At 38.6% G+C, this 21,955-nt stretch overlaps 1 protein-coding gene across 1 annotated transcript; it reads right to left on the bottom strand.

The window, feature by feature from the left end:
- Positions 1 to 893: 893 nt before the first annotated feature.
- On the bottom strand, positions 894 to 19,689 carry mrasa (muscle RAS oncogene homolog a). The gene is made up of 6 exons (XM_073473541.1): positions 19,533 to 19,689; positions 9,244 to 9,502; positions 8,441 to 8,594; positions 6,367 to 6,466; positions 5,365 to 5,444; positions 894 to 3,567 (listed from the first exon to the last, which is right to left on the bottom strand). Exons 2-6 carry the CDS (start codon positions 9,434 to 9,436, stop codon positions 3,468 to 3,470), a joined length of 627 nt encoding a protein of 208 aa, XP_073329642.1. The 5' UTR covers positions 9,437 to 9,502; positions 19,533 to 19,689; the 3' UTR covers positions 894 to 3,467.
- Positions 19,690 to 21,955: the final 2,266 nt, after the last annotated feature.

The following is a 21,955-nucleotide window of genomic DNA, read 5'->3' as shown; positions in this document are numbered from 1 at the left end:
GAACACGACATAAACATGGAGCTAGCCAGCATGCCAGTTAGCTTAGCATAATAGCATGTTAGTTAGCTTAGCTTAGCATGAAGACTTTTTTGTTTACTTTTTTGCGGGACTTTGGAGGTCCGAAGTTGGAAATATCATCTGAGAAATTACGACTTCTGAAGGTGACTTAGTGGCATCATAAATATGAAGCTAGCCAATATGCCAGTTAGCTTAGCATAAAGACCTTTTTTTATTATTACTATTTTGGCACCTGGTACGCTTGGAGGTTGGGAAATTATGACCTCTGAAGATGACTGGATTCTGGAACGCAACATAAATATGAAGCTAGTTTTGAAATAAAGACGGGAAACAGCTATCTGGGCCCGGTCAAAAGGTAAGAAATAATCCAGCACATAAACCCACATGAAACCACAACTCATACACACTGAACAGACTAAACATAACATACTCAATTAGTGAGCTTTAGAGGTGCTGGTTGGCTGACTTTGTTACCTCCTGACAGAGCCAGGCAAGCTGGTTTTCTTCTGTTTCCAGTCTTTTAAACTAAACTAAGTTGGGCTGCAACTAACAATTATTTTCATTGAATATTTTGCTGCTTATTTTCAAGATTATCCAATTTATTGTTTGGTCTATAAAATGTCAGAAAATGGTGAAAAATGTGTTCCTCAAAGTCTAGGGTGATCCAAAACCCAAAGATAATCAGTTTAATATGATATAAAACAGAGGAAAACAGGAAATCTTCATATTTTAGAGGCACGACAAATTACTTTAACAATTAACTGATTACCAAAATAATTGGCAAATATTATTAATTTAATGGACTCATTGTTGGAAGTCTAAAACTAAGCAAAAATAACGACCGCTGCTGTGAATAAGTGCATTTCCCAAAATGTCAAACTATTCCTTTAAGATATTTTACATTGAACAAACAAACATATTAAAAGTTGGACAACAAACTTTCCTTGTTGTGACCCTTGTGTTATTACATTTTCACTTGTGAGGCCATCCACATGAGCTCCAGTAAAGCAGAGGTCCTTAAGCTCTTCTTTTTTAGTTCAGGACCAAATTCTGTTCCTTCATCTTGGTCCACAACACATCAGAGTCTCTTCACATTGGGCCTCAAAGGCAAAAGGCCTCTGACCCACTGAGAGTCCCAAAGAAAAAAAAAAAAGGAGAAGGGGAGTTTAGCTTTTTGTCCAGGTCTGGGACACGCTGAGGTAACATAGACAGTAATAAATTATTCAGTTGTTTAAAAAACACTTTGCAAGAATCATATCAATAATTCATATCAATAATACAAAATGGTATCAAACATACATGATGCAACATTTTCATCAAACACATTCAGTATTTTTTTTTCTTTTTTATCTCCCCAAAGATCCAGAGTCTGTTGCTTCATTGCTCAATGATCAGTACTTCAATGTTTTCTCTCTCTGTGAAGTCCCTTTAACAGTAGATGTGGATTAATACTGTATTCCTTCTCTTGCTGAGGTTGATTCTCCACTTTCATGCTGAGGTGAATTTGTATGCCATTCAATCAAAACTGAGTGATACAATACTTTTCTTTCAATACCTTTCGAATGATTAACCCCCAGCTTATTTAATCGCTGTTACAATCATCGCCGAGGCAACAGGCATACACAGGCACACAGGGCTACAACACTAATCGCCTATTTGCTTGTTTTGTTATTCCATTTTACATTCAAATTGTTTTTTGTTTTTTTACTGTGCCTTTCATTTCACGTACAGATTTGAACAGAAAACAACATGCCAATAGGAAAGTCAGAAATTGTATTAAAAGTGCAAAAATGTATTCCTTCAAGAGACGGTATATTCATCCAGACAAAGAAAAAAAAGAGTTGTCCACTGAAACTTTAGTGCGTTAACAGTACAAGCCATTTCGTAGGTTATTAAATTGTACATTCCTATCCACCTCACAGCTACGAACATGAATACGCAGAATGTCTTGTTGCTCCGAGTGTGTGGCTCTCCTACAACTAGTCTGTAGCTAGGTTAACATGGCTTCATGCCGCCTGCGTCGGACAGGCTCTCTAACTTCCCGAACATAAGGAGCGTTCGTCCTTCACCGAGCACGATTCTTCTTCTCGTAACGTTGTCCTGAATTCAGTCTGAAAAGCCCCAAGATTGAAATAAAGTGACATCACATTATTTTGGTTAGTGGCCAGTGCAAATCAGCTTCTCCAGCCTGTTTCACATCGGAAACGTGAAGCTCTCGCTATCCCTTATCGATTAAGAATTTCCTACAGATCTTTTTTGTAAAACAGCATTGAATTTGTTTACATTGCCACCTAGAATTAGATTTTGTTATATCACAAATATAAGTTTTATTTTCTATATTTTTTTTAGATACAAAAAAAACCAAAACATGGAAAGTAACTTGAATTTGTAAGACTACGAAGACAAAAAAATATCAGGGCTATTGTTTATACAGTACTGATAGAGACTGCTCTCATCTGGACTGACGAGGCAACCTAAATTTACTATAAATCTTTTTTAAATACATAATGTAAAGTGGCTCTGATATACTTTTGACGGGAAAATAATCTGTAAAAATGGCCGCTGACACGTCAGTGTTGGTGTAAACCCTGTTATGTTCACATCAAAGTGTAAAAACACACACTGACCAATCTTACTTTCCTTTACAATCACAATATTTAAACACTGATATGACCGGATCATTCACCTTTTCTCAGCATCATGTCACATTTCTTTCGCTCTCTTCAACACGTCCTTCCATCCTCTCTGAACTGACATTTCAAAACTAGAGCATCACATGACCACGAGGTGCACGCCACACTCCCAGACAACACCACACAACATCTATTTTCACTACCAAAAAATCACCGCCACCGCTCTCATATCCATCCGTCAGGCCCTTGTGATGTCCGCTCTATGAAGAGAGAACACAGATAGCATATCAGGTGCTTTTCGTCCAGAAATTGTAGGAGTGTGAGGACAGAAAGGTGATGACCAGCAGGTTGTTGGAGTTAGAGAACACGAGGCTTCTCCTTTTTCCTTCCCGTTCCAACAATCAGGGTGAATCTGCTCTCTTTGCTTTCCCCCACTGAGTCTGTCATCTTGTGCCACATTTGATATTAAATTCAAAACTTACACTTGATTGAGAAACAGTTCAGTGACACTGTAGTTCTGTGTTGAATACAGATGGGAGGAATCTATAGACCTTTTGAAAGGGACCATAAATCGAGGAGAGATGGCATAGCACTCGTTCCAAGGCATTGTGAAGGGTTGAGGGGACATCTGTCCAACATTTCAGAATCACTTCTGTCCCTCCAGATCCATCCAGCCATTCGTCGACCCCCCTCCACCCCTCACTTTTGTGCTCCAGTGGTTCACCACTGCTGGGAGTTCCTTTGGGGATACCCAAAGGTATGTGGGTGTGCGTGTGGATTTGTGTACGTTACGAATGATAAACGGGACGAGGGAGGTCACAATATGGCACAGTGGAACCTGTGGGAGCCTGTGGAACGTTCCGCTCTCCATTTCATCTTCTTTTTCTTCTTCTGGTTTCGCTCGGGGACTTGTTGTCTGTGTGTGTAGAGAAGGAGAAACAGTTTGACAAATTAGTCTTAGTGTAGGATCACTTTACTCACTTTTTCTGACGCCTTTACATTTACTTACAATTTTGTCTCATGATGTTTTATCGACTACTTTTATCTACTCAAAGTTATTGCCCAAGTAACAATTTAACATTCTAGGGAGATACTCTTGCCTTGCATTCGTGCTGAGTGTTAGAAAAAGAGATTTTTATCTTTAATGTCTGTACGGTAAATATGAAGCTACATTTAACTTAGCTTATCACAAACACTGGTAGACTGGGGGAAACAGCTCGCCTGGCTTAGTTCAAAAATCAGAAAATACACCTGCAAGCTCACTTATCATGCCATTTGTTTCATCTCAACACAAAACAAGAGTGTAAAAACAAGACGTTGTGAATTTACGGGGGAGTTATGTGATGGATTATTTCTTGGCCAAGCTAGGCTTAGCTAACGAGCATTGGCTTTAGCTTCATATTTACCAAAGAGACATGAGAACAACATTGATCTTCTTATTTTACAGACAACAAGTTAGTGTATTTCTTAAGGAACTATGTAATTAATGCCTCTTCAGTCAGTGTTGGTGAGAGTGAGTCAATTGCTCCTTCATTATAATACATTTCTCTTTTGTTACATAATTTTTCTCTTTTCACTTTACACATTTTTAGGGCTGCAACTGACAATCATGTTCATTAATAATTCATCTATTAGAGGCCACAAAATAATTGAAACATGTCCATCCCAGTTTCTCAAAGTCCAAGGTGAGGTCTTATAATTTCTTGTTTTGTCAATCCCAAACTCAAAGACATTCAGTTTAATGTGATATACAACAGGAAAGCAGAAAAATCTCCCTATTTGACAGGCTCAAAACATAAATTTCTGCCATTTTTGCTTGAAAAATTACTTGAACAATTGATTGATTGATCCATTATCAAAATCGATTGTTTTTCTGTCGTTGCAGCTCTACGTATTTTTGGCAGCATCTTTGAATAATGCACCAGCAACTCTTGTAGATCACAATTACAATGACAGCATACAAGTGAGTCATACTAAGCTTCGAGCCAAACAATAATATGTGGAAAGTTACACAAGCACAAAGAGGATTGACAGTTTCTGCCTGAACTGCTGATGCATCAGTCACAAAAAAAAAGCACATCACATCTTTATAACTGGCTTTCTACTGTCTGACCACAAGAGGGCACTGTTGATTCATGGATCACCTCTCCTCAGTCATGAAAAAAGAGAAGATTTTCCTGATGAGTCAGTTACAGACCTGGCATGAGGACAATGAGAACTCTCTGTATCTGGATTTTTTAAACTTTTTTTTACAAACACAGAGGTAAATACAGCTGTGGACTTTAAAACAATGTGACACGCCTACTTGTTGCTTATTGGTCCTTGCAGCGAGAGAAGGACTTAAAACAGGATATGACCACATGCAAAACATGGACAGAAACCAAAGTCTTCTGAAATTACACGTCTGTCAAGACAGGAAATAGCTCTGGGATTATTTCTTTGCTTTTCCACTCTTCCTAAAAACACTTTCACTGCCTTCACATACCAGCGTAACACTGTCTACGTGCCCGTAACCACTAAAGAAGTGAAATACACACTTGAAAAAAGGAGTAAAGGGTGATACGCTCTAAGCTGAGACAGTTTTATCGATGTAATGACTGTATTTTAGTTTGTGAACAAAGATAATATTATATTTCATGCACACAGTCACTCACTGTGACTTTATCTCACAGTCTTTATCTCATGAAAATAATGAAAGTGAACTTGGAGTTACCTTATAACACGAACCAGCTCATGAAAGGCTTTGTCCACATTCATTGGAGGATCCTTGGCACTGGTTTCAATATAAGTTATCTGAAGAAACAAACAGGAATATTTCAAATCTAAGCATAAGCGATATTAGAGGTGAACACAGTATTAAATACAATAAACATGTACATTTTTTGTAAGAAAACACACAACTATAGTAAAACAAAACAAATATCATAGACACACGGCTTAATCCAACACACATTTTCAGAAAACTGAGAAGGGTCACAGGTTTTCTTCCCCCCCTTTTTAAAGTGTGTGTGATTTCTGAGGCTGGCCTTGTTTGAGATTACAGCAGTTCTCTCAGCTCAGCTTTCAAGCTTCATTCGACAGTCGAGTTGATCTGCTTCTGCCTGTTTTAAAGGTCCAGTGTGTGCAGAAATATTATAGAATATTCATGTTATTTGTTAGTGTATAATCACCGGAAATTAAGATTTGCTGTGTTTTTGTTACCTTAGAATAAGCATTTTACATCTACAGAGGAAGAGGGTCCACTTCCACTGAGTCCGCCAAGTTGCACCGCCATGTTTCTACAGTAGCCCAGAAGAGACAAACCAAACACTGTCTCTAGAGAGGGTAAATTTCATGTTGATTTACGTTTGTCGGTGTTCAGTTGGTTGTAGTCTGCAACCTCGCCGCTAGATGCCAATCATTTCTACACACTGGTCCTTTAAAGGTCATGTTGTGTTCACTGAGACTACTTGAATATTAAGCCGGTTAAATTTGTCAACACATCTTTTTCTCTCAGTTTCAACTCTTCATCCAGACTGAATCAGCCTTCTGCTAACAGAGCTTTTTAAAAACAACCTCGAGAGACTGTAAATCTCAAAACACCAATTTGAGATTTTTTGTAGTCTCTGACTTTCTCTGTAATCACAAATTCGGAAACTCGGTAAAAGATTTGAAATCAGGTCACTGCAAAAACCCACCACGAGGACAAATGTCTACAGAAAGGTTCACTACTTACACTATGTTTTGCAGCCATCTCTTGGCCCTGATCAGAGGTGACCTTTCTCAGATGGACCAAATCCACTTTGTTTGCCACCAACACCATGGGGAAGGCCTCCCTGAGAGGAAAAGGACACATAAACACACATACATAATCTCAGGCATTCCTGTATAACTGAGCACTTGATTTCCAAAGCAGTTTCAAAGAGTGTTTCTAAGTGTCTCAGGTTCTAGGGTCTATTTTAAAGACCTGACAGGTTTACATTTAGATTAGAAAGAGCATCACATGCTTCACAAATCGTCCGGGAGGTGTCAGATTTCTGCAACACTCAATTCTTGCAGAAAAATGAGCTACAGTGAAGCACCACTAAATATGGACAGACAGCAACTTGCTCAGTTCCAGTTTCTATTTTTGTTGCATCTCAAGCTCAGTTTTATTGGCTACTGTCAGTCACCGTCACAGAGAGCAGATGCACCATTTTCTCTCACAACAGACTTTCACAACACAACTGATTAGAATTTTGAAAACAAGTCTGATGTTCGGCCCAACTGGTCTGCAGCTTGAGGAGAGAGGCGACATCCTGATTCTTAACCCCTTACAATCCTGAAACATATGAAAATGCTACCTGTTGACCATCTTTCAGGTGTTTGGCCTTAAATGAGGATAAATGTTCTTCAAAAAACTAAATATATTCAGTCATCTTATTCTGAATTTTAGTCAGCTCAATGGGCCTAAACAGTTGTTTCTTACTGGGTCTTTTTGGGGGTGGGGAGGTTGGCCAACATTTCTAATGGTTATAACATTTTAGACTTAACTGGTGCAGCATAATTATAAGAATGGGATTCAAAAGGGCAAACAACATTAGTTCTCAGAAGATCATAGACAAATCCGCAATTTTACCATATTGATATAGGTCATTACATCTGACTGAGCTACTTCCTCTTTTGGTAACTTTGGCTTAAAGTTCAGTAACTTTCACCTACTATATTGACCATAGTTGTGGACAGATTTCCACTTGCTTGTTTTTGACATTTTGGGTGCCGTCTCTTTTGTTTTCACTTCAAAATAATCTAGTTAAGATGACTGGGACAAACTTGGGGTTTATTAGGCTCCAACCAGTCTGATGACTCACTTCAGTGATGTTGCAATGTTCCTTTAATCACAGCAATTACTTTGGTGACTAAAATGTTATCATTACTAATGGATATAATGTGTTTTTTTTAAACAGAAAGTGGATGCTACGCAGATATTAAAGCCTATTTGACATCTGTGGTAATCAAACCAGGACAAAGTCTACTTCAGCCCAGTCACCAGGATAAAATGTTGTCAGTTAATGTTTCTGCAAACCACTGATACATTCATATCTGTATGTGTCATTACCTGACTTTCATATCAGGAGGGGGAGGGGATGGTGGTGTAGTTACAGGACAATGACCACAGTTCAAGAGTGTGTTTTAACACTTGTAAGTGTGAAACCACTAAATATTTTTAAGGAAACCTCGAGACATGGAGCCACTGCAGGGGGGTGTAGATGACCAGGAAAAAAATATGGTGTGAAGCAAAGTTGAATGAATGTGATTTATGTACGAAAAATAAACTAGCAAGAGTTTGCTGATGCGATCGTGCTGAACATTATCTCACAAAGTTCAATTGGGATCCTTTTTTTTAATTAGTTGCCTCCTCAATTACCATTAATGGTTAATCAACATTTTTCAGTTTCTGAAGGAAGAAAACATTTTAGAGCTGACTTGTTTAAAGTAAAAAAAAAATGTAAATGTAAATGTAAAAATGTCTGGCTGATTTGGCAGATTTGACTCATTTGTCACATTCTCACATGTAGAAAAATAACCAGCTGTGGGTTTAGTGTGCGTGCCTGTTTAACATATCCTGTTTCAACCTGTTTCTCTAAGCTGGAGTTCTTGATGGGTTTGTTCTCTCTTAGACAATTTAGGAAGATTGACCTGCCATTCTGTGGTTTCATTGTCAGGACAGTGTAAATGATTGCTTACATAAAATCGTAACATGAAAGTAAGAATGTCCTAATCATTCCCACATTACCACATATTGTGGTCTTTGAGCTGTCGTAACCTACCTGTCTTTGACCCGTAGTATGAGCTGATGGAATCGGTCAACATGTTCAAAGCTGGCCTTGTCCGTCACAGAGAAGACGATGAGGAAGCCGTCTCCTGTCCTCATATACTGCTCCCTCATCGCACTGAACTCCTCCTGACCGGCTGTGTCCAGCACTGTGAAGATGGAGAAACAAACATGTATCACTTTACATGGACAGGTCTCGCAGTTTTCATTATGCAGTGAGATTGTGCAATTTTGTTATTGTGACCTGTTTCAATTTCTTGGGATTTTCACAATCCAAAGAAAAAGACACTTGTGGATTCTAGTGACCCTGTGATCCAATGATCTTTCCCTGAGTGTCACCCTCAGGGTGACTCTTTCATAACAACTGTGACTGAAACATTTCCAGGCCTTGGTAGAGTTCATTAGTTATAAGGGAATATCAAAAGATTACACAAAGCATTCCCACTGCAACTGTAAAATTGATTTTTAAGTGGTTTTCTTATTTTTTCCAGAGCTTGATATGTTTCCAACATGACTTTAATATTTTATTGAAGGAAGGATAAAATCATGTAATGATGCATAATTTCTCCCACATGCAACAACCCTAGCAGTGCCTTGCTATTCTGTAGTCAGTTCAGTGTAGGAAAACAGCGACCACAGGAATGTAGTTAAAAGCAAAAAAAGATTTTTAACAACAAATACAAGTGTTGTACACTCATTGGTCAATGATGAGGATGTTTAACTGAAGCCAAAGGGAATTAGGAAAAATAAATAAAAAAGAAAACTATCATGGAGACATAATTTAACATTTCTACTCACCATCCAGTATTGCCCACTGTCCATCTATCTCTGTGTGTTTAAGATACGAGTCCTCTATCGTGGGATCGTAGTCTGGCACGAAGATCTTCTGGAAAAACTGGATGGTGAGGGCGCTCTTCCCAACGCCACCATCCCCCACCACCACCAGCTTGTACGTTGGCAGGTTGTCGCTTGGCACAGCGCTGGTCGCCATCGCTACCTCGACGCTGGTGGTAAAGGTGGGAAGTAGGCTAGTAGGTGGCTGATGAGACACACCTGGCTGAGAAAGAGAGAGAAAGGGGTTAACAACAACAGAGAGGGGAGGGAACAACAGACAGATGGGGAGAGCTGCTTTTATATCACCATGGAGATCACAGTCCACAGCTTGGAGCTGTGGATCAAAGCAGAAAGATGGAAAAAGACAGATTTAGAGAGGCAAAAATAGAGAGATCAGCAGTGCACCTATAAAATAAATTTCATAGCTGGGTAAAAATAAATCAGATTCTACCTAACAGAGAAAGACAACAAGCTGAACGACAGATGTACATGACTTAATAATATGGCAGAAGAGTGAAAAAGTTAAAGTGGAACAATTGACTTTTTTATAAGAGGAGCTCATGTTTTTCCATTCCCTTAAATGCAATCAGCGGTCCTGTAGCAGTTACAGGAACTGCCTCTTATGGGGGAGACTGTATCGACTTTATTTATGCAAGGTGGGCAGAAATTAAACCAATGAAGCCTGCAGAGCTCTGTGACATGCCAAGTATTAACATAAGGTACACCCAGAGCACCCAAGGGGTACCTGACTTTCTGATTAAATTACTTGTTTCGCTTATATGATCATAAATGTTGCGGACGTCAGCATGCACAATATAAGAGGTAACCGGAGTAAGCCATTATGAACGTTTTATTTTAAAACATTTCATTGATTGTACATATAACAAAAACCTGTCTGGTTAAAGCCTGAGACATGAGTCAGAGTTGATACTTTTCTTTTTCTGGTTAATATAATGCTGGTGCTATCCTTTTCTTAGCCCAACCACAATGTGCTGAGCTGTGTTCATATGTATTTCTACTGCGGCCTCAAAGCAGGGGTTAACCACACTGACCTACAATGTTATGGTCCTGCTTAGGCAGGTAGTGCTTAGGCGCTAAACTGATTAGTCTGCAGGCTTGCAGGCAGCTAAAGAGAAAGCATCCTTTTTAAAAGGCCTGCTGTGTGCAGCTTTTAGCACTTCAGTAGATTTAGTGTAACATATAAGGCTCTATTTTTGTGAACCATGTGAGGCAGCACAGATCACAGTCTACTGCACCCTGTGCGCCTGAGGCATGTTCAAGGTTCAAGGTTCAGGTACAATTCTTAATTTATTTGTCATTATACAATACAGGATTGCACAATTAATTATGAAAAGTACATTTTGGTATTTTGGTGGCCAGGTTTTCCTAAAGAACATGTGGCACACTTGGATTAAAGAATACATTATCCTACATCATTTAGCAACATAAACAGGTTTATGGTAGCACTAAGGCTAATACTTACATTTCATTGTGCAACCCTGTGTTGTAAAATGACAAGTAAATATATATTAAGCTTTCCACTGGAAAACCACTAAAATCTTTTATTATGAAGCAGCTACAGGAAATGCAGCTGCTTGTCATCAAGATTACCATGTTACTGCTCTTGTGGTGAGACTTTTTCTACCAATATCCAACAGCATGCTCATATTTTCCTGTTAAGCTGACGTGATTTGAATATAAGGAAGAAAAGTAAAAGCAGCAGCAGCAACAGCAGCAGCAGCCACAATAGAACTGGCTGTATAGGCAACAGGACTTAGTGCAGAGAAAACCACTTTTACTGATCCACATTATTGGCTCAAGCACAGCATGGATACAACAACTATATGGAAAAGTGGCTAAAGCAAGCCTTGGTGAGCCTGGTTTGGCCTAGTGGCAGAAACCAGGCTAACAACGTCTACTTTCAGTAGCCCACTGGAACCACAGAGGCAGCAGAGAAATGTGATGGTTTCAACACACATGCAGTTTGTAATTATGGCTTTTTTAAAACAAAAATAAACATCTATCTTGCTAGAATATGAGAGGTTTAACAGAGTATTTTATTTTTCCACATCAGTGAAGTACATTAGAGGCTCAATAAAAAACACTTGCAAATGATCAGATGATTTTTACACCTCAGGGGAACATGCTTAACAAAATCATGTGGGTTTTTTTTTTTTATAGATTCAACCTTATATAATGAATACAGTCATATTATATGTTTAAATCACCAAGGGTAATGACAGGAGCTTTAACACGTGCTATGCTATCTAATGCTGTTCTGGCAAAAAGCTATCACCACAAAGGGAGAGCAACAGAAAAACCGAGACATGAGAGGGAAGTAAAAGAGTTGAGGGTGAGAGGAATCGGAAACAGAAGAGTGAGGGAGAGGAAGCAAGGGCACACGAGGACAACGTTGATAGAAGCGTTACAAGACGATGTTGAATCGAGACAAGAGACACCATTTTTGCTTTTTAAATTGCTTTTTATCCTCTTACATGTTACTGAAAGTACATACTACTCATGCTTTAACATGTTTCAAATAATCTTGGCAAGAGTTGGCAAACGAAACATCAACCATACAGCGGGAGCACTGTTTGATTTTATCTTTCAATTATCAACTGCAACCGTCCAACACTGGAGTGGGATTGCTTTAACTTGGTAAAATCAGTCTTGAAACTCAAATAACCATTGTGACGCCATCTTACAGTACATTGTAAGAAGTGCATAAAGAGGTTGAGGTCAAAAAGTCAATCTGATCAAGCTTACTTAAAGGGGGAGACCATTAGTAGTGCTTTTGAGCAATGTTCTTATGAGTAAATCCACCATTTGGGTTCCCGACATAAGCAGCACACATTCCCGCTGCCAGATTTACTTGTCCACTAATCGACAGTAGCTGATGGTAACACACAAAGAAACGTAGAAATTAAGTAATGAAGCAAATAAGAAGACTGCAAGTTAACAAACGTGGATGCAAACAATTCCTGATAAGTTATATTCAAAAAATATGATTTGTACATGTTTTTTGAGGAAGGATAAACATTAAACACTTACTGAAAGTAAATGTGACTTGGTTTGTTTATAAGAAATGTCCTGTACCTTTAAATAATCACGTAGGCAAGAAAAGGCCCAAATGTTCACTATGAGTTTTACATATTGTTTTGATTATTTTTTATTCCTATCTTTTTATTAACTAAAGAAAATTGACTGTAAATATATTTCTATACATTTGCAGTGATTTAAAATTAAAACAATTGCTACTTGGAAGGTAGAAATCATTTAATGTATGGTTTGCTTTAAAAACATCTTGGGAGTAATGTTGTGTAGGGCTATATACATTAATGATAAATTATTCTCGTGATATGGGACTATATAACATTTTAGTTTTTGGATAATGTTTTATTGTGTTATGGCTTAAGTGTTGTCTTTTCCTGGCTTTAAAGGCTGCATTACAGTAAAGTGATGTCATTTTCAGAACAACAGAATGTTGTTGTTCTAATACTTTACCCACTTAGTCATTATATCCACATTTACTGATCTCATTGTGATGATAAGTCGGGCCTAGAAACCCTATTGTCCAATATCAATATTGAGGTATTTGGTAAAAGTAGTGATGTTTATGCATTTATGAAGTCCTTTGGAGGAGTTTTCAAAATATCAAGATATATATTGTGTATCACAATATAGCCAAAAAATATTGTGATATTATTTTGAGGACATATAGCCCAGTACTAACGTTAAGTATATTCAATTTGTAGTGAATGGGTTAAAACACAAAAACCACTGATACGTGTTAGAAATTAACCCAACCTGATATAAAACTAACCTACTCTGTCTTACTGTGAAACCTTAAGATTTCCACTGTAGTCCTGACTAAACTGTAGCATACAGAAAATAGCAGACAAAAAAACACATTCACTCACTACTAGCACAACACCCTCACCACGCACCCACCCACGCACCCATTCCTCCTTCATCCACCAGGAAACAGCTGTCAGCTGGCTTCAGTCCATCCTTTCCTGCCCAGCACAATGGAGGGAAGGAAGATGTTTCCTTCCTTTTCAAAGACCAACCAGCCAATCAGCCAGCCAGGTCGGGCAAAGAATTTCAGAGCCAAATTCCTGATGTTCAAAAGCCTCTTCAGTCAGTCAGTTGGCTGGCTGGCTGTCATGAAGTCACAAAGTAAACGTCTCTGCCACTACACCATTTCACAAGCCACTGCCTTAGGCAGACTTTCAGTGCTGTGCAGAAAAACAAAGACAGAACAGCTTGAGAAGCACCATGAACACCACAGTACCTGCCACCAGTAGTGGTTTTCAAACCAGTCATGCTTGGTTAGCTGAAGCCAAGTCAGGTCACAACCTTGTAAGGTGTGTCAGCATTTCCCTCTGTGAGGGTGGAGTGCACAGTTCTCTGAAACAACACTCACCATCCTGTGAGACTAAAATAATCCACAAACACCAGTTTAAACCAAATTCCTTCGGGAGTGGAATCTGTGTAGAGGAAACTTTACTATGCGTCCAACCAAAGCTAGTCGTCTGACCAATGTGGCTGGTTATATGGCTTTACAGAGGGCCAACCAGGCCTGCAAAGGACATACTAACAGTATAGTGTACAACACTTAGGCTCTGTCTAAATGAGCTTGAATCCTTTCCTCTCCACTACAATTCATCCTTAGCACTAACATCCTCTACATACATTTGAACACATCTGTCTCATGTTATTATTATTATAGATCAACCCTTACTAGCTTGACCAATAGTGACATTGATAAGATGCTTACACCTCTGTAATTACCCATTTTATATGTTCATAACAATTATGTAATAGTAAGTCATAACATGATGTAACAGAAATGTTGTCATTAACATATTTAAGTTTAATCAACCAGTTGTGAACTATTCTGGGCCCCAATGAAGAAATGGACATTTGCTATGTGACAGTCATATATTTTGTCTGTGTAGTCGAATACTTGTCACCTTTGTTTTTTGTATCTCTAACTGTATATATTACACCGTATTAGGGACATATAGAGGCGCCTCTTCAGTTTCTTAAGGTACTTAATGACTGCCTAATAGTGTGTAGGTATTGCTATTGTATATATTTTTGTATATAGCAGTGTATTTTTACTGTATTACTGCTATTTTTTCTTGTGTGTGGGGATGTTTTTTAGACACCAATGTAGTGTCTTCCATCTATGATATAGCCTTGTTTGAGTAGGGAATACTTTTTGAGTGTCACCTCACTATTGTACATCAGGTGCTACATCTATCAGGGACTATGTGCAATATCATTTGACTGTATGTATATGCATACTGTTATAATTTTGACCAATCAGAGACTGTTCACATGACTGCTCTCTTGTGTACATAAGATGGTGTTGTGCAGTGTCACTTTTGTCTGATGAAGAGCAGGTTTGTTCAAAACATCACTACTTTGGTGCATTAAATAATTCGGATCCCTACAGTCTTTTTGTTTCATGTTTTCCAAATTTTCGACTCACCACTTTGCCTTTTTGACTTGCATGTGTGTGTACACTCCAATTCTTACATAATTAAGGTTAAGGGAAGCCCAGCGTTATTTTTAAATACAGAAAAACACCACAGTGAACTTGATGCGCAAGACACAATGTGTTTATTGATATTTAATCGGAAACTACAGTCCTTTCTAACTTTAACCAAAGTGCTTGTTTTGCTTAAAACTAACTATAAATGGGACCCACAGCGAACCCTCGATCTGGTGTCAATAACAGTAAAGTGCAACTTAACTTTTGGCTTACTCTTTCAGCCATTCAATCCATAAATGCCACATGGTGTGTTCTGGACTTTACATTTTGTCTTCACCATGGCTCTGTAAAGCCTCTCTAGGTTCTTGAGAAGTGTTTAGTTGCTGCCTTGGGAAAGGATGAAGAGACTTCCCTCTTCACATGGGAACAAAGCAGCAACATATCTCACAGAACAGGAATAAGGAGGAACACAGTGGTGCGCACACCCCAGGCTTTACTGTACTGCGTTGACATCAACACTCATCGATCATTCAGAGGAGGTGTTAAGACATAGTTCACTGAGTTCAAAAAAGCTCTGAAGCTGCCGACAAGTGACAAACTCTAGTCGAACTCCTACCTTATTTTCTTGAGTTGAAAGCTGGTCTGATTATTTATTTTACCTATTTTACCTCATGAAAACCATTTCAGAAATGGATTGTGCCCTGGCTGACTAGAATATATATCTTCCCAAGTATTGAAGTGCTGACTTTTTAGAGGAACTGGACATTCAGCCTTGGAGAAGCAGGGTGCTGGTTCTTGTCACCAAGACAGCTGAAGTGAAAGCAATAGTTCACTTAAGGGCCATCTTGTCTGAGAGCTGCAGAAATTACAAAAGCACCAGAGCATTTCTTTACCAGAATCAATTCTTCAGTTATTAATGTAGGCAGAAATCAGATGCACATACAGCTCTTAAATGAAAAGTTCACCCAAAAATACAAATTCAGTCATTATCTAGTCACCCCTGTGAAAGTTGAATGAAGGTTTGTAGCCCATAAAAGTCACAGTTTAACAGCATTGCAGCATTCTCTTAAACAACTGAAGTGAATGGGGACTTTTAAATGTGAAAATTTATAATGGCTCCATAGAGCTCGTCCAGCGTAATCCAAGTCTCTGGAAGCCATGAGATCCTAAACTGACTTAAAAAAAACATTATTTACACCCTTTTTAAGTTGAAATCTTCACTTCAGCTGCAAAGCTTAAGCCTGGGCATACACTGCATCTGAAGTCGGTGCATGAGATTGACCCAAACATAGTCTTTTCAAATTAATCTGGGATTTCTATCTATGGGAGACATGGATTGATTGCTGTACAGAGCCACATGTTTTTTCCAGGTGTTTTAAAAACATTTTAAAGCAAGTCTGCTGAAAAGTTTCAGAAATGTTTAGTGGACTACTAAACTTCACCTGACTTTCCACCGGCATGGCAGTGAGTAGATAATGACTAAATTGTCATTTACGGGTGAACAAAACGATTACACACCTAGCCAAGATTTTTGCGAAAAGAGGTGGTGGTGCTTATACCACTTTTATCCACAGGGGCCGCCAGAATCAACAGAAATTTAAGTTCCTTGTGGCTGCTTTAATGCGGTGTTTTCTGTTCATTTATGCCAGAAAATGAGGTGAGCAAAGTAAGCCGCCTCTTATCACATTTTCCCCAGATTTTTAGCACCCTGTGCAACATTTGGCTGAGAGGACAAAGTGCACGTAGCCTAACAGAGGGCTGTATAGCTGATCACATGACTGTCACTCATCACCAATGACTAACTTGACACAGTCTCCGGTCTCTCAGCATTGTTTGAGAACCCATTTAGCCATAAATAAAACTGATGTCTTTTTCATGATACTGCTCTCCATAATACTTCAGAAATTCTCTGTGGATAAGGCTGCCATTCACACACACGGCCCAAACATCTCACTAATGTACTGTGACTTGCTGGGGGCATTTCCTACTCTGACCTTCATTCATTCATTCTGATAATCTTACATTTTTGTCTGGCTTTTTGGGAATTTCAACCAGGACACAGGATGTGGTTGGTGTACAACATCCTCCAGTGAGATTTTGGAGAAAGAAACAAATGCAATGATGTAAGAATTTGAATTTACCACAACCCCTACTTTCTACTTCTACTCCACTACATTTTAGAGGAATATATTGAACTTTTTACTCCAAAATATGATGTTTTGTCATGAATCAATAGTGTATATCTGGAAGCCCTAAGATCTCAAATTGATTTGAAAGTAAGTTATCCAACCCTAGGGTTGCAGTCAAGCTCATGCACCCACTTCAGAAACTTTTAGCTTAGCAGCTACAGTGAAGACTTTGGCTTAAAAAGGGTGTAAATAACATCCTTTAAAGTCAATTTGGGATCTTTGAGGCTTCTGGAGACTTGGATTATGCTGGTCGAGCTGTATGGAGCCATTTTATGTTTTCTTACAGCTGTTTTTTTTACATTATAAAGCATAACCCAAGTCTCCAGAAGACCCTAGATCCCAAATTGATTTGAAAAGAAATTATTTACACACTTATTAAAGCTAAAATCTTCACTGTAGCTGGTAAGCTAAAAGCGTTAACGCACACCCCATCTGAAGTGGGTGAATGAACTCAACCTTGCGTCAAGGGTGTAAATACCATCTTTTCAAATCAATTTGGGATCTATGGACTGGAGCTGTCTGGAGCCATTTTATGTTTTTAGTCAGGTGTTTAGGAGAATTCTGCAACGCTGTTTTGCTGTGAAGCTGCAGAAATGTTTTGCGAACTACAAAACTTCCCCCGGCTTTCCAATCCGAATGGGGAATGAGTAGATAAAGGCTTGGGCCGATATTAGATATTATGGAACATCGTGATATTTGCCGCCATTTGCTATATTTTTCACAATATTTAATATCAAAGAGATGATATGGCTTCTTTGAGCTTACATGCAGGGCTTTCACATACATACATGGAGGACTTCCTTTCTAAGAATGCCAGCTCACCATATATTTGACCATATTTCGGGTTTCAAAGCTAGAGAAAATGGCGAGCCAAGGGACTTGAATGAGGTTACGTGTCGTCTCACAGTTTGTCATAAAACTAATGAAATATAAGACTGTGGAAAGAAGTAATTATAAAGACTACACAGCCAATAGTCGCGTTAGTGACATGGTCTTGTTGAACGCTCACCAAACCCGTAACTTAAAAATTGTAGAGCTGGTCCTGTATATAAGCTAACTCACAAAATGGTCGAACTACCATTTCACATAACTGCAGATTTATTGTGATTTTCATCTTTTTAAGTACTCTTTCTGTGACGAGTTGGCGGCCATATTGGTGTTAGTGATGTATGATAAGCAAGACGATGTAGCTAACTGAGCGGTTTAACACAAAACTAGATGGGTTTTTACTTTAATTACGACAGACTGTTTCTTTTCCAGTTTGTCCATCCAGTTTTGTGTTAATCTGCTCGGTGAACTACATCGTCTCGCTTAACACACGTCACCAACACCAACATGGCTGTCGCCTTGGCACGGAAAAGGTACTAAAACTTCCCTACCATACAAAGTTTTTCTGAAATAAGGTCCCATGAGGGAAAACAGACTTCAATATCGTCTTTCGCAATATGTGGGCAGGACAATATCGTGATATCGAATTTTGGATATCGCCCAGGCCTAGAAGATAACGACTACATTTTCATTTTTCATTTTCACTCAAGGCTTTAAACACATGACGTCTTAAAAGATCACATTCCTGGACAGGGAGCCCAGCATCTACCAATCATCCAGTGGGTAATTTCCCCTCGTCGAAAGGTCACAATTAACTTCAGGGAAATTGTGAAACAGCGTGTAAAAGTCAGCGAACCATTTTACCCTCACATGCAACTCCATCACCATCATCATCATCATCATCAGTAGCAGCAGGGTTTGACATTTCCATGAAGTTATGATGGAAGATGGAGGGATAAAGGGGGATCTGTCCCCCAGACTGCCAAATTATCTGGTGATTTCACTCTGCTATTAATAGTGATTAAGGTGTGTGTGAGTGTGTGTGTGTGTCTCTTTCTCTCTCTCTGCAGACTGACTGGTGCTTCTGAGTGATCTCATCCTATGATTTGATTCATGAAGAATCTCTCTGTTCTCTGTGTCCAGAGCTGGACACCACCAGCACCACCAGCACCAGCACCAGCAGCACTGTGTGTGTTTCAACTGTATACAGCTGTGGTGCTAGGCTAAAATATTGCTGTGGGCTGTATTTCTGACAAAAAAAAGCAATGTGTTTTTGTGTCGGAACATTTTTTGACACACAGAGGAAAGCGAGAGGCCCGCCTGTGTGTGTGTCTGTCTGTCTGTCTGTGTGTGAGAGAGACAGACAGACAGCGGCCGTGTGGAAAACCGACAGCAGCCGCCCCTGAATAACGGATTTCGGTTGCTTCATCCTTCGCTTGAAGTTTGCAGCAAAAAAAAAAAAAAAAATGAATTTCCGCAAACGAGCCCCAAGTCGTTCGTATCGTTAATTAAAAAAAAAAACGAGCTAACTTCCCTCGACGCTGCCTGCCATTAGTGGCAACAGCCCCGGTGACAGTTGAGCTAGCTTACAGTGAAGTTGTCGATGCTGAAGAGCAGGAGTTCATTTTGACATTAGCTGCTAGGTGTTGCCTTCACTGACGCCCGCATTCACGACCTCTTCTCTGTCAAAGGTGGGGGGAAAAAAAGAAAGAAAAAAAAAACAAGCTACTCACCGATACGAGCTCCGCGGTCGTGAACACAAAGAAAAAACGTCCCTCACGCCACCGACATATCCCTCCTCATCTCCCTCTTTCTCGGCTTCAAACCACCGCCGCCCTTTCGCCTCAGACGGGAGTGCGCTCCCCACATCTGCGAAACAATACGTTGAGTAGCTAATCTTTGTATTGCAACAGCTGATGCTAAAAATAGAAAAGCCCCAAAAGGGGTGAGCGCCGTTTTTTTGGCGAAGACGTTAAACCACTAAATGATGAATTTCAGTGTAATATGACGTCTGTTTTTAAGAGCAAGTCGAAATCAACGTGTTTGGTGTCCTTTATGCTGTGTATTTAGTGTTAAATTTGTGAAATCCCGCGAAAGCAGTACAAGAGTTTCCCCTTTTTAGTGGAATGGACTGTTCTCATGCTCTGTTGATATAGCGGACTTCTTTAAAGGGATAGTCCTGTCAAATTAGCCGTGCCTAATTTAAGGGGAGTCAAATGGATTTATTACATAATAGTAAATGTTTAAAAATAACAAATAGTAAATGTTATTTTTTTTTATAGCACCTTTCATACGTAACATGCAGCTCAAAGTGCCTCACAAACACAAAGAAAACATAACAGAAAAGCATATAGAGGTACACAAAGTGAAAACAACACACCAAGTCATTATAAGAGTTAAAAAGTAAGATAAAAGATAAATAAAATGATATCAAAGAAAATACAGTGTGTGTCTGTAGTATAGGAGTATAATGTAACTAAGTACATAGAAGATATCCAAATTTAAGTACAGTTTTAAGGTACTCTACTTGTACTTTACACAAGCATTTCCATCCTACTTTAACTCTACTTTAACATTTTACTTTTTACTCAGTTACAGTTATTTTCACAACTTCCTGATTACTTTTTCAGATTATTAATGCTAAAATACGGCATATCAACTAATATATTATGTTGCATTAAAATGGATTAAGCTAACCAGCAGGATATAAAGTAGTTGAAGTAAGGCCCATCTTTACCAGCTGTGACATTATGATGCATACACATGAACGCATCAGTAATAACAGTGTTGTAAAAAGTACTCAAATGTCATACTTGAGTAAAAATCAAGATATTATGTTAAATTATTTCTTAAGTAAAAGTGAAAGTCATCCATATGTATAGCAATTGAAGTCTTAAAGTACCTGATATTAAATGTACTTAAGTATGAAAAGTAATTTTCTGGCAGTAGATGTATATATATATGTATATATATATGTATGTACTACATACTGTCAGTTGTAGTTATTACTGTCAGTAATTTCAAAATGCACCACTCTGTCTCTGATACAGTATGTAATCTGCAAAGTAACTAGTAACTTAAGTTATCAAATAAATGTAGCGGAGTGATATTTGCCTCCAAAATGTGGTGGCATGGAAGTATAAAGTAGCAGAAAATACAGGTACCTTGAACTGCACTCAAGTACAGTACTTGAGTAAATGTACTCAGTTACATTCCATCACTGGCTATATCCATCTTATCCTACCTTAAGCTTCTACTCCATTACATGTTGGAAGTCGGTGTTGCACTTTGACCTCAGCTACATTTATTTGACAACATTATTTACTGGTTACTTTTAGATTCTTAATACAAAATATAGATCAACTAATACATTATCATGTATTATAAGTTTAATACATTAAGACTATTAACATAATAGGCAGAATTGACTTTTACAGAGGCACATTATAGAGTAAGAAATAAATGAAAGATATAAAGTGCAGACCTTTTCACATGGTGTGCATATTTTTGTATCTCATAATTACGAAATCTGTATGACATAATTATGACTTATCATAATTACACAATCTTCAATCTTATAGCTATGATTTACTTTCCTTGTAATTATGAGATTTCTTCTCTTAATCCTGCGATACAAATCTTGTCATGAGAAGCGTTCAAGAGTCTTTTTTAAGAGATAAGACAAAATCTGAATTTTTTCCGATGCTAATATTCTGACATTTCAAATGTGAAAAAAAAAAACGTGACACCTGCACATGTGGTTTTCTGGCATTTGACGCAAAAAAATGACTCCTCACGTGAAAACCAAGCCACCATTAAACACAAAGTGTGTTCATTTACAATCGTGTGCTCTTTCCTCCTCGGTGAACACGCTCGAGAAAAAAGGATGTGACACGGCAGCCTTGGTTCATTTTAGCTGGAGGTCAAAGAGGCAGATAAGGATCTGATCATCAAGGGAAGAGAAGGAGGTGAGTGAGTGTGTGTGTGTGTGTGTGTGTGTGTGTGGCAGTGCAAAATGATTGAGAGCAAAGGGTAAAGAGATTGAGTGAGGGGCTTGGAGATATTGAGAATAGATCAGGACAGATGATGCTGTAGGCTAAAACAGTAAATATGCATGAGCCTGACTGTTGACCAGCAGATGTGTGCAGAAGAAATA

This window comes from Pagrus major, chromosome 9 (assembly GCF_040436345.1).
Source record: "Pagrus major chromosome 9, Pma_NU_1.0".
In the NCBI taxonomy this organism is placed as follows: domain Eukaryota; kingdom Metazoa; phylum Chordata; class Actinopteri; order Spariformes; family Sparidae; genus Pagrus; species Pagrus major.
This window is presented reverse-complemented; position numbering and strand designations above follow the sequence as displayed.

Coding starts and splice junctions, on each gene's coding strand:
- mrasa (XM_073473541.1), bottom strand. CDS start 9,436: ATGGCGACCAGCGCTGTGCCAAGCGACAACCTGCCAACGTACAAGCTG. Junction 8,595..9,243: donor ACAGTGGGCAATACTGGATG/GTGAGTAGAAAT, acceptor CCATCTTCACAG/TGCTGGACACAGCCGGTCAG. Junction 3,568..5,364: donor GAGCTGGTTCGTGTTATAAG/GTAACTCCAAGT, acceptor CTACACACACAG/ACAACAAGTCCCCGAGCGAA.